We start from the raw sequence: 13,269 nt of genomic DNA on the forward strand, positions 1-13,269 counted from the left end.
AATTATTACAGCAGCTTGACACGATATTAGGCGACGGGGAGCGTCGATGTGATTACATCGTGGATGCAATTGCATCTCGTTTGGAACAAAACGCCTCCCGGGTTCTGCGATATATCGCGCGCCAAATTAAATTCGAGATATTCTTCGGGGCGCGTTTAGAAGCAAGTGTTGCGCGGCTCCAAACGCCGCGCAGTATTCGCGGTATTCGAAGATACGATCGCATCGGCTACTTTTTCCCGAAGGTCAAGATTTTACTTGCATCGACTTTAAAGAGAGTTTCGTGCGCGGAATTAATTGCGCTCTCGGCTTTCCATTCCAATTTTACTTTCTGTACTCTGTGACGTGCGCAGAGGTGTGCGCCGTTAGAGGGTCATAAATTATTCAATTCTTAATCGGCAAGAAAGGCAACGTAAGCGCATATCTAATAACGGTAATCTAATAACAACAATGCGTAATGATAATTACGTCAATTAAGGCAACCTCTTGGCTGCATTAACTGCGCTGCCATTTAATTTCAAACTTATAGTGTTTCTGCGTCACATCCTTACGCGAGGATAGAATTTCATTTATCCCGCTTGTAAATCTACGTCGCACCTTTTTATGCATCGCACACATACACGCGCACCCGTCCCTCGATTTGTGCGGTCTCGCTCTAGTAGCGCAATATATCGGCGCAATATTGGGAAACAATGTAAATCTAGTACTCCTAATATCGGTCCAATATTGTAAGATAGACGCCTTCTCTTATTTAACCAGTATGTCTATTCAGCAATATTGGCTTAATATTAGACCAATATTCTTCCCATGCACCGAAGCTTTCAGAAACATTTCAGAAACATTGCAACATTGCAACAATGTTTTCTGAAATGTTTCTGAAAGCTTTGGTGCTCTATGGGTTATTACATTGCTAAATATTGGCCAATCCCTTACGGAGAAAACACTCAAGATTGAGCGTTAACAAACTTGAGTGTTTTCTCCGTAAGGGACGCACTTCCAATATAAATCTAATATTATATAATTATTATCGTGCAATATTTACATTTATTCCACGGCTGATGTTGGTTTCACGTGGGGCGATATCGGCCAATGCATTTCTAATATAACTAACAAAACCGACGTTTAGCCAACGCGTTGTGCTACTAGGGCAGTTTTACACGATTTCATTTTACGCGGTTGGAAAATCTCGAAAATTTCTAATAACAATTTCTAATAATAAAGAGTAGTTAAAAAGGACTACAGCACCGACAGCGACAACGAATAAGATTTAGATATATATTTTCCTGAACTTTCGTTATTTTCGCGCAAATGGCTGAAATAAATCTTTTTGTAAAACGCACAGACCTTTCCCTTACATTTTTAACAGATTGCATTCACACGAGATTCTCAACAACTCAAGTAATAGACTTCTACCTTGAATTCTGATCCGAATTCTAAATCGTATAAAGTGAACCTGATTTTAATGCACATTTAAATGATCAATTTAAATGCAATTGACAAAGCATTTAATTTAGTTGTATCAATACTGACATCAAGTGCATATTTCCGCCTTTTTATGTTAATTAATAAATGAATAATATACATCGAATACACACATTCGCGCTCGTGCAGCATTGTTTCATCGATTCGAAAAGACGCACATTTTTATATGAAACGTTAGCCGCGTACTAACGTTGAATATAGTACGCATGCAAAACAATAGAGACTTTGACATTCGCATTCAACTGCCTGGGTCTTTGCCGTCCAAGAGTACCCATTGAAATACATCTGGTTAACTTAGGATCAGTGCGCTTGAATGAATACATGCGCGGACGCATGTGCGTGCGCGGAAAGTAGAAAGCATTAAAAAGGACAACGAGCAAAACTATAAACGCTGGACAGGTGTACTTAGGCGTGCACGTACTATTCCGACTTCCGTGAACGAGTGGCAAGGGATTGTAATTTTTTCTGCTTCGTTTAACGAACTTTCGAGCTGGCCGCACGAGCTTGAAACGCCGCGGATACATCCGGCAATTGCACACACGCGAATTGTCCCAATCGGGATCTGTTCTCAGTGCCCTCTTTTACTTTGTGACCCGTCGATCGCGCCTAGGGGCAAGATTAACGCTTTGTAAATTTTACTTTACTTGGTACGAGATCGCAAGCCGTCCCCTCGCGGGATAACATCAAGACCGTCGCGATAACGCGATTGTTAAACGCAAAGGTTTAATATGTTATTTCGCCGCGAATAATGAAAAAGAAAATTAAACGTTTGTGAGTGGAAACGCAACGCTTTCTACAGTAAAAGTTTCAAACCGTGAGAAACAAAGTTCCCGCATTAGATTTGCTATATTTAAGGGAATGGCGAAAAACTTTCTTTTCCACATAGCAGCATTATTATTCAGGCAAGACACTCGGTTTACGCATGTATGTAAAATACGTCTAAAATATCCGCCGGCTGGAATTTCAATCGGTTAAACTCAAAATTTCCGTATAAACGTACTTCTAAATATCCGCGTGGTCACTTAAGTCAAATCGATAGCGTGCTAAGCTTACGATTAAGTGTACGAATAATTTGTTGTCGCGTTTGATAAATTGGTTTTACGTGAAATTTTTCTTTTTATACTTGTTTGAAATCGTTACACATGAGATGTTTACTTAAATTAAATGAAGCAATTATAGTTGCATTGTACAATCGAAATTAAATTTCTAACAATAGAAAATACCTCGATATTATCTTTAAACCAGTGTCGCGAATTTTATTGATTTCGTTTGGTAACGAATAAAATAAAATCGCGTACATGTGATACGGTCGGAAAAACTATTAAAATAAAAAGTGTTATATGGAGCTGTGACTTTTATCTTAATTGTACTTTCATATACCCAACGATTGATCGCAGTAATATCTTCTACGCTACACCGAGGAAATAGTATGCCTGCTAACAGTTAACTTTGTCGTCTAATTTGCAAACGAACACAGCGGACTGATGATAGTACAAATCAGGCGTAATTTTGGTGCGCACCTCATTGCTGTGCTGCGAACCTTAATTGGGGAAATATCTGTTCTCGCGGGCCGTTATGCGAACGACTTATTCGTTACTATGTCGCGGAATTATAGTGATGTAAAGACGGCTGATTATCGTAATGGAGCAAACGGAGCGGGGGAGGACGGTCCTTCCTAGATTTGTTACACGGAACCTTCGTGTATTCGGCATGTAGGTAGGTCACGATACTGCGCCTCGTAGTTCACTATGCAGTTCCACAGAGAGGTGACCCATTGCTTTCCCTGTAAAAGCGAAGAGCTAAATCAGGTTGGCTCGTTTCTCTCCGCTCTGTATGGTCGGGTCCCGACCAATGTCACATCAGTATGTGCGCACCGAGATCGCTTTTACCTTTTCGTATGGCCGAGGGAGTGGGCCGCTGGGGGTATAAAACAGAAAACAGCGCTTTTGCCCGCCAATATGTGTGTGGTTCCATTTTGGTAGACACCAGAGAGGTGTCTGGTTTTCTTCTACTCGATTGATTTATTGTTGAGACGTGCAGGCGGAGCAGCATGTTGCTAGTAAGTAGACACCGGTCCGATCTGCAAGTGACTGTAGAGTACCCGAGTATTTCGAAAAGCCAAGTAATTTTGCACGTTTGTCACACGCTCCCGCCTAATATATGCTACGTGTTGTTTGTTGTTTAAGAATACGTGAAGTTGGAAAAATAGAGATGCTGTATTCTTCCTTTAACTTTCAATAGATTGCTCAGACTACTGATGTGCCATCATCATACTATGCTTAGAGAAGATGTTTTGAATGAATTTTTCTCAATTTTGAATTCGTAGAGGAAAGTCTCCTATTATGAGATAGACTCTTACTATGAGATAACGGAGTCTCTGTTAAATTAATAGGAATCATCTGTTGGTTCGATCATCAATTTATTGTCCTCGGAGTAAAATTTGTTTAGTGGAGAATTCACCGTTGGATTGTGTAATCGTCGCGAAAAAAAAATGTGTGATTGAATTTGGAAGTTGAAAACCTGCTATCTCATAATAAGGGACTTTGTATATTACTTTGCTGTTTCGAAATAAATTTTCGGTGGAATAATTCGTGGAATTATAAGCAGTGTTCTCTCAATCTTACGTCGTTTAGTTTCTCACGAGATATAATTATCTTTTTAGAGCGCAGTGATAATTTGTTGTATGGCAGCTGCAAATGCGGAGTCGTCTCTGAACAGTACGTATCGACGCAGGTTCTTACGCTGTGTTGCTTTGCACCGTCACATATCTTCGTCAAACTTTTCCATGCACGGCTGAGATCAATCTTCCTGAAAGTCCAGAACATTCCCCGATAGCACAATATATAGCACGGCACTTTTAATAGTCCCTTTGATAACTGCGTTCTTGATAACCGCTCGAGAGAGATCGATTGTAAATAGAAGAAAATTAACTGTACCCTCATTTTTCTATATTTAAACAGTTAAATGTGGCAATAAAATTGTAGCAGCAAAAGACCTAGTAGCACAATACATTGGCGCAATATTGGGTAATAATGTAAATCTAGTCGCTGTCTTCTACAGTCGTAACGGCTCCCGGAAAATATATAAACATTGCAGTTTGCATCATCTGGGAGACTCTGATACTATCTTGCAATTCCCATATTAGGCCAATATTGGCCAATAATGGACGCCTTTTCTTAACTAGCCAATATGTCTATTTAACAATATGGTCTAATACTGCATCAATATTAGACCGATATTGTTATTACATTGTTAAATATTGGCCAGTGCACTTCCACTGTAAATCTAATATTATATAATTATCATCGTGCATTTACACTTATTCCAATGGCCAATGCTGGCTTTATGTTGGACAATACCGGCCAATGCATTTCTAATATAATCAACATTGGACCAGTGTTTAGCCATTGTTTAGCCAATGCGCTGTGCTACCGGGATTAGCCGCGTACATAAAAATCCTCAATCAGAAACAAATTGTGTCGCGCTTCAATCGAAATGCCATTCCATTGTAGGCTACTCTTTTACTGGCGACGGCAACGCGTACGATTACAGTAACACCGTTGCCAGTAATGGATACCTGGGGTCCAAGGACGGCTATCAAACCAGCGGTAGCTTTTACGGTGCTGGAGACACCAATCATAAATTGTCCAACCATGTCGGCGGTCACTCGTTAATTAACGTCGGCAGCCAGGGCAGCCTAGGAGGAGGCGACGTGGGAAACAGTTATAACGGATACTCCGCGAGCGATCAGGGAAACGAATACGCGGGATATTCCAGCGGCTACGAGAGCCCCGCTGGCGAGTCTTACAGTACGTCCACCCGCGCAACGGCCACACCGCTCAGAGGGTACATCAGCGGTAATAATAACGGCGAGCCGACCTTCAACGCGTACAACCCGAGCGACTCGGTCCACAAGGACGCCGATTTTGGTCAGTACGCGGCCAGCAGCAGCACCAGCAGTAAGAGGGTACCCGCTTATCCCGTTTACACCAGGCCGACCCGGGTGTCGGACAATTATCCCGAGGGCACCGCTGACAGCGGCGTACAAGGGTATCACGGCGGCTCCTCCGGCGCCTCAAGTTACTCCGAAAGCGAGCACGTCTACGCGCCTTACTCGCCGGGTGGTCAGGCGAGCGAGTACTCGTTTGGAAAGCAGAAAAACGAGCCGTTGAACCTGAAAGGAGGAGGCAGCAAGTACAGCGGCGTATTCTCGATCCCGTCCGAGACGCGTTACACGCGAGGCAACGCCGGCCACCTGAGCTATAATCGCGACGTACCGTCGTTCGTGTCGGCCGGTTCCGCGCCGGGCAGCTATTTCCCCAAGGTAGCGCACGGCAGCTACTCCCCGGGGAAACCGAGTAAATACGGCTACAAACACTTGTCTCGCTACGCTCCGAATAGCGACGTAACTTACATGTCGAGGGAACGCGATGGCTATTACATGCCTTACGGCAAGGGCGGTGGCAAGTTCATCGTAATTAAGGATAACAGCCCGAGTTACCCAGGCCGTGTTTACGCCGACGAGCCGATCTACGCCGCCAGCAACGGCGGCTACAGGAGCAAGAGCGGCTTTGCGAATGGTTACTCCGTCTTGTCCAATTTCCCTGGGTACACCGGCAGTAGCAGCTACGACGACGGCCCCACTGTACTTAGACGGTACAGGGCCAGCGGTCCCATGTTTCTGCAAAGGCCCATTTACGCTTAATTTAGCTTTAAGGTCGTGTCTAGATAGTACAGCACGTTGATGTATGTTCAAATTTGTGTATATATATACATATATTTATTTTAATAAGGCTGCGTTACGATAATCACCGTCAGTACTGAAAATCTATAGTTTACGTCACGGATACTGCACGTCTTCAGTACTGGCAGTGAATTAACGGAACGCAGCTCAAGTATTTTAATAGGGATTTCTTTTCAATGCGTTATTCCGAATAAAAACATTGTTCAATTGTTTGTAGACGTTCAAACGACCATTCATACTTTATTTCCCCTTTAATCTCTCGTGCATACGTACTTTCAAAAGTTTATAATTATTATATAGCACAAGTATATAAGGTGTTCTTGATTTTCTTTGCCGAGAATTCCTCCTCTGTACTTTCTCTTTTCATAGACTAAGAGATTATTGATTAGACACAAAGTGGAGTTTACGTACGTTAAAAATATTTTAGTACATAATAATATTTATTTAATGTTATTAACCGGTAAGCTGCGTAGAGCAAATAAATACGTTTAAGATCTACTTGTATTTATTTTTTAAATACCATGTAAAAATTACACTTGTATGTTATCTATGATAAGTACACTGTAATAGTTGATATTGTATAACAAAAATATTTTACCTGTCACACATACGCACACACATACTACAATTTTTATGTAATAAAATTGTATGATATTTCAACGTTCACGGAGGTGTCCTTGATAATTTAGGCTTAGCTAAAAATGCCTCTTCTTCTTTAGCAAACTCTGGATCATTTTTCCACGAAGCATCATTAATTATGTTGCTATTATAGTTACTATTCCTACGAACAATTATATTACCTGTCGCTAAATAGATTTGTAATAGCCAGGGGGCATTATTGACAAATAATAGATATGCAGTTTATTCAACATCGTCATTTGGGAAAGTACGTAGCTATATTAAAAGAGACAATGTTGTGGGTACAAGTAATACAAAGCATATAAATAATACAAAGCGTGTGCTTCAAAAAATAAATATTCAAAAGCTGTGAGAGTTGTACCGCAACTGCAACGATTGCGTAAAATATTACTCACAGCGACGCTATGCTACTGAATTTCTCCATTTCTGTAAAAATCGGATTTATAAATTTTACTAAAATTATCGACATACAGTCAGAGATTAATTATTTCATTTCTTTCTAATATATTTTAATATTTAATGCCACGTAAATAATGAGAGAAATGTGGATCAATTGATTCGTAATAAATGGCATGATATATTCTAAACTATCATTTCCAGCGACGCAAAGCGTTTGTTAAATAATTTCACCAAATTTGTAACATGTCATCTAACTGGTTAATATATCTCTGACTAGTTTCTATCACTTTCGTTACGTGCTCCCATTTTCCCAGGGTTCTGCGTATGTAGGGAAAGTTCTAAAGCTTTCACTGAATGCTGCTTGTGAATTATTCTCTTATTGTTAATGTGCCAAGTTCGTCATTTTGAAGTCAGTCAAAACAATGGCAGCATACTAAATAATTACTGCGGCTATTATTCAAACCGCAGCTAAAAATATGACGTACATACCTGCCTGGTCATTCTCGCGACCGGATACAAGAATCGTAGAAGATGTCACTGCAGTTTCACTGCTGCCCCTGTAAATCCATTAATAACGAAATAACTACGGATAAAATGTTAATTGGGAGATTAATTCCAAAGTAAATTAAATTGACAATTGTATAATATGACATTGTTTATAAAATTACTTTGATAAAATTACTCAAATTCGGATTGATTAATAACGCACTTGGAGGTCTGGTTTTCATACAAATAGATTGTATTGTTAGGTATTCTCTCAGAGAAATTTCGCTTAAAAGACTTTATTGTTTCTAGGGACAACTTTTCTAATTCCGGTTTTCTGAATTTTCCTGTATTCATCCTATTCTCCGATCTGCGTAATTTTAATTAATCTTGTTTATTATTTATTCTAAACATTGAATTTATTTCTGTCCTAACAATAAGTTTATTATCGTAATCAAATTTCGATTACGTTTGCTTTTTCTGGTCGCGTTTGATGACCACGGTTTCTTAATAAGTTACATTCTGCCTGTGTTTTTTGTATGATCGATTTTGTAATTCATAATTAAGGAGGATTCGGTACCGATGAACTCTTTTACTTACAATTGCAACTTTATCTGCAGAAAATGATTTTTCGTGCCATTTGTGACAATTTGCTATTCTTTGAAAATGTTACATCGTATAAATAAAAAGGAAGAGATTGAGCCAATATGTACGCCATGGATTTATTTCGGAGAATATATCTTAAAAAGAAATCTGATACTTTCGCAAAGGTTGCTTGTTTAACTTCTTTCGGTGATATATTATTTTCCATCTTAATATTACACTTACTGTGTAATATGTCAATTTATAAATATAAGTTGAAATTAGCTTGGCCACTTTCTGCACATAGAAAGAGTAATTTTGGGGCATGCATACCTTAGCGCAGGATATGATGGACGTTTATTACAGACATGATTAATGTGTTGATTGTCGTAAAAGTCGATAGGATTGAGCGTAGACATTTGTTGCAGAGCTGTATCCGAATTTACAACCTCTTGAGAGATTTTCGAAGAAACGCTGTAACACATTGCAAGCAACATTTCTCCGTTCAATTCGCCGATAGAGTTTTGCAGTGGATCGTTTTCGTCTAATTCACTCTCCAGTACATCCAAGTCTTCCTACGGAAATGTTTAGCATCCAAATTTATTCAGTGTTCACTATATCATCGGTATTTTCGTACTCGCATCGCGCACTTACGTTGTCATCATCCCCGGCCTCGTCATTCTGCGGCGTGTTAACATTTTCGTGTCTCTGTATCCTCAATACATGATCTAGATGCTTCCTGTTATATCGAAATTATTATTGTTTAAGAAATGGAAGAAGTTGTACCTTTCCATCAATTGACGAATATCTTTTAATCGCAGTTACAAATATGAATGTTCTAAATATTAGAGCGGAGATGTGCAATTTTGATAAAAAAGAAATAATCAATTGCAAATGTATTAAATATATTTTGATGTGGAACTCGTTGTCCTTGATATCAGAACCTTCATATTTTGTGTAAACATGTATCGTGCATATACACGCACCTTATTTCCGCAATTTTCTGATTACTACCAAGATATTCTGATATATTTGAACGCTTAATTTTCCTTGCTTCCTCATTGATTATAGGATTGCTTAGAAAATTGTTTAGTGCTCCATTGATGTACGGTAGTGACTGGTAAATTTTACAAAGATATGTATTACATTTACTAGGTAAAATTTTTCTCTCCTGCAAATATTTGCCTTAAACGCGCGTGTAATTCAACTCACAGACGTATGATCTATCGAGAGAAGGACGAGCAAGGTAGACACGAGTAGCGAAGATATTTTCGACGCTCTGGCTTGTGCTAATCGATGTAGCGACAGGTTCATTAAAAGTGCGGTAGCGTATTCGAGCCTGTATAAACTTATGATGCGACATTTGTCGTGTAGGTGATTGATCAACCATTCTAGGAGTCCGCTCTCGATCATGTAGATCCGCTGCTGTCTACGTAAAGACAGTTTTTGTAACATCGCCACCATCATGTCACACGCGAATGGATCCACTCCGTCAGCGTAGTTATTGTCGAGGCAAGCGAAGGTCTGAAATACCGGGAATCGTAATTTTTATTATCGCGATCTCTAATAAATGCATCAAGTTTCATCTGATTGCAATATTTATGGTATCTAGTAGTTCTCGATAAATATATCAAAGCTCGCTTAATATTGTAACATTCTAACCGATTGCGAGAACAGTTCTATCATTTATTTATGCAAAAACATACCACATTTACAACAGTCGATCTGACCGACAGATAATCTCTTCCGCATCTGAAGGATGCCAGAGTGTTTAGTAATCGTGCTGTGAATTGCTGCAAAAGGTGTCTGGCATAAGCTACCCCCACGGTCAGCAGACATGGTAGAATCGACTTGCCATTGTCGCTAGCAATTTGCCCGTGAAGCCCCAACAAGTCGCGACTTATGTACTCGTGTAGGACTTCGTCTTGCTCTGCCGACTGCACGAGCGTTATTTTCTAAAAGTATAAATGAGACTTTTGCAGAGACGATACCATCGCCATCACGAGAAGCTATTGATCATCTCAGTACCCAACGCAACGCTTGCAACAGCAATAACTTTGTCTTCACGTCTCCGTTAAGTAGATGTATCTTGATCTTTTTATAATCCAATAATTTGGGAGCTACCGGCAGTGCCGCGCCGTTAGATTTAGGCAGTGCAATTGCAGTTACGTCAATACGATCGAGTTGTAACAAGGACGGCTATAAAAAGCAATAGCCATACATTAAAATTGAAAAGTTTATGGAAGAACGTGCCACGATCTCCCTTTCTCCGTTTTACTTACATACGAAGACTCTCTTATATTCTGATTAAACAAGTCTGGAAATATTTTCGTGCAGGTCTCGAGCGTTTGTTGCACATCGACATGTCGCCCTTTCACCGAGCTCTCCAGTGCCACCGTCAATTCCCCGGCAACGTCTATCAGTTTATGGTAGTCCGCGTGTAATTTGTGAAATCTCACTTTTAATTTCTCATAATTTGTATGAATACTGTATAAATGAGACTTGGTTAATGCTAATTCGCGATTATATTGAGTCAATCTTTTATCTGACTTGTGCATCTTCAACAAACTATTAACGCTCTCTCCTGGATTCAATGTATCTTCTCGTAAATTGCTGGTTGTAATTTGATCTCCAGTAATATACGTTTGTGTGCTTCTGTAAATGAATAAAAAAAATGTACGAATCAGATGTTTTCTAATCTCCTTACTAACACGTCGGAGGAAAGGTATTTTACTTCGAGTCTAAACTTGTTTTGTTAAGAAGCTTGTGCTCCTCGTCGATACGGTCTTCCAGAAATATGGGTATATCCCTGTCATTTGGCACAATCGGCACATTAGTCTCTCTAATCTTATTTTGCGTAACATCCGACTCCATAGCCATTGTCTTTGTTGCTGGCACGGTCGTACGACCTAGATCCTGCGATTGCGCTTTATTGGAGTTTATGTTGTCCCAATCGATTAAATCCTGCGAATTGCGTATCATTTATAATTTTCGCGCACTTTCTAAATATTATTTTCGCATCATCGCATACGAATGCTGAGCTGACTCACTTGTCTGTGACGTGTGATAAACGAATCTAGATTTTTCGATAGCTCATCCAACCAATCTTGTTCTAACACTTTGGAGAAAAAAGTATCCGCGTAAAGATCTTCTATAAACGGCAGTGCATAAAACGTTTGAAATTCTGTGTCATATTCTAATTCCTTGCCGTCCCCACTCAAATAATCTTGCAATTGTTTCATGCTTTCATTTATATTCGTTTCAATTTCAATGGTATTGTTCTGTTCGTTATTAATAATATTCTTAAGCTATAATTATTTTTTAAATACTTAATATACTATATAAATCACATTAAACTTAAACATTTGGCACGTTATAAACGTACTAAATGCAGCAGTAAGAAAATATTCCAGAAAGACACACAGAAAATAAGTTTCATTGGCTAATCCGTTAAAAAGAAAACGTCAAATTACCTGCTTGCACTTTTCCGGGGCAAGATCTTTCTCCGTTGAAGACAATCTCGGTGTACCTATTTCTGGCGTCGGGTCTAATCCATAACAAAGATGAAAAATGTCATCTAAAGGCTGGTATTACATTTGTCGTACGACAAAGTTTTTAAGCGTATTGATTGGCTGAAGGATAGTAAAATTCTCGAGTATCTAGAAACTTTCTATTCAGCGGCCAATCGACACGCTTGAAAAATTTGTCGTACGACAAATGTAATAGTACCCTAAGGCTGGTATTACATTTGTCGTACGACAAAGTTTTTAAGCGTATTGGCTGAAGGATAGTAAAATTCTCGAGTATCTAGAAACTTTCTATCCTTCAGCCAATCAATACGCTTAAAAACTTTGTCGTACGACAAATGTAATACCAGCCTAAGGGTACTATTACATTTGTCGTACGACAAATTTTTCAAGCGTGTCGATTGGCCGCTGAATAGAAAGTTTCTAGATACTCGAGAATTTTACTATCCTTCAGCCAATCAATACGCTTAAAAATTTTGTCGTACGACAAATGTAATACCAGCCTAAAATTACACATGCATAATAGAGCGTCGTGTCTTCTTACCATATTCCTTATATCGATCGATGCGTCTTTTACGTTTAGGCAGTACAGCGAAGTGTACGTGTAAATAAAATGTCAACTTTTTGTACTCTTCACATTGCTTGGTGTTATCGGCGAACGCGTCATTCCATAACTAAAAGAATTAAATGTAGCACAATGTAATCAGAGACATTCAATGTCGGTACATCAATAACTTGCGCTACTTGGAAAAACGCCGAATAATCTCCGGCATTGCAGCGTAGCTTCAGTTGGACACAGGGATCAGTTACTTCTCCAAACTCGCATCCTAGATTTTGAAAGCCCATTTTCGAAGCTTCCCGAACTAAAGCCTCGGCAGTGCTCTCGAAGTTGTGCTCCAAAAGAAACTGCAAGCCATTGTTTGTTTTTTTCAACAGAAATTAAAGAGCTGTAGACCAGTCGGGATATAATATTAAATCTGCTGCGTTAAGTGTCGAGTATTATTAATTATCAACGTCAGTGTGTTCTTGACCATGCCTGGCATCTTTAACAATACAGAAAGTTTATTGCAAAATCATTACCTCAGCCGGGGTGTGAAAAATGCCAGGTACGGTCGAGAAAACGCTGACGTTGTCAATTACCGCTGGCGACACTGAAGAACATGCTGATTAGTCATTATTAATTATACCTGATGGATCGCTTGGATATTTTTGTCCGCCATTTGATTCTTCGTGGACGCAACTCGGTACGCGCCTCGTCCTGCCTGAAAGTATCGCCGTCGAAAAGAAAAGCACCGTGAAACTCGATAATGAAATTAACATTCGATCGTGTTGCAATTAAATCCTAAATAACTTTGCGTATTCTTCGGTATTTCGCAAGTCAGCTTAAATGACCCGTTCAGTTAATACCACGGTCTT

At 39.5% G+C, this 13,269-nt stretch overlaps 2 protein-coding genes across 6 annotated transcripts in view; one reads left to right on the forward strand and one right to left on the reverse strand.

Moving 5' to 3' along the window:
• The first annotated feature begins 3,384 nt into the window (after positions 1-3,384).
• On the forward strand, positions 3,385-6,619 carry LOC105559429 (prisilkin-39-like). Its single transcript, XM_012007696.1, has 3 exons — positions 3,385-3,538; positions 4,142-4,196; positions 4,992-6,619. Exons 1-3 carry the CDS (start codon positions 3,530-3,532, stop codon positions 6,182-6,184), a joined length of 1,257 nt encoding a protein of 418 aa, XP_011863086.1. The 5' UTR covers positions 3,385-3,529; the 3' UTR covers positions 6,185-6,619.
• LOC105559428 (lisH domain-containing protein ARMC9-like) overlaps positions 6,083-13,269 on the reverse strand; it is a 7,791-nt gene continuing 604 nt past the window's right edge. Inside the window, exons 1-18 of one of the 5 annotated variants that reach the window (XR_001008747.1) lie at positions 13,041-13,263; positions 12,598-12,759; positions 12,398-12,527; positions 11,800-11,873; positions 11,377-11,607; positions 11,061-11,290; positions 10,609-10,981; positions 10,355-10,525; positions 10,033-10,281; positions 9,539-9,850; positions 9,313-9,443; positions 8,981-9,065; positions 8,660-8,901; positions 7,971-8,114; positions 7,751-7,818; positions 7,258-7,288; positions 6,822-7,004; positions 6,083-6,160 (exon numbers count right to left, since the gene is read on the reverse strand). Coding sequence is in view for 4 of the 5 variants with exons in the window: in XM_012007693.1 (XP_011863083.1) it covers positions 6,887-7,004; positions 7,258-7,288; positions 7,751-7,818; positions 7,971-8,114; positions 8,660-8,901; positions 8,981-9,065; positions 9,313-9,443; positions 9,539-9,850; positions 10,033-10,281; positions 10,355-10,525; positions 10,609-10,981; positions 11,061-11,290; positions 11,377-11,607; positions 11,800-11,873; positions 12,398-12,527; positions 12,598-12,759; positions 13,041-13,073 (2,784 nt within the window). In the remaining variant the exon portion in view is untranslated. Of the gene's footprint in view, positions 6,161-6,710; positions 7,005-7,257; positions 7,289-7,750; positions 7,819-7,970; positions 8,115-8,659; positions 8,902-8,980; positions 9,066-9,312; positions 9,444-9,538; positions 9,851-10,032; positions 10,282-10,354; positions 10,526-10,608; positions 10,982-11,060; positions 11,291-11,376; positions 11,608-11,799; positions 11,874-12,397; positions 12,528-12,597; positions 12,760-13,040; positions 13,264-13,269 lie in introns of those variants that run through there. The other 4 variants (XM_012007693.1, XM_012007692.1, XM_012007695.1 and 1 more) reach the window with 4 other exon arrangements.

This window comes from Vollenhovia emeryi, unplaced genomic scaffold, assembly GCF_000949405.1.
Source record: "Vollenhovia emeryi isolate VEMERY1.0 unplaced genomic scaffold, V.emery_V1.0 DF939271.1, whole genome shotgun sequence".
Classification (NCBI taxonomy): domain Eukaryota; kingdom Metazoa; phylum Arthropoda; class Insecta; order Hymenoptera; family Formicidae; genus Vollenhovia; species Vollenhovia emeryi.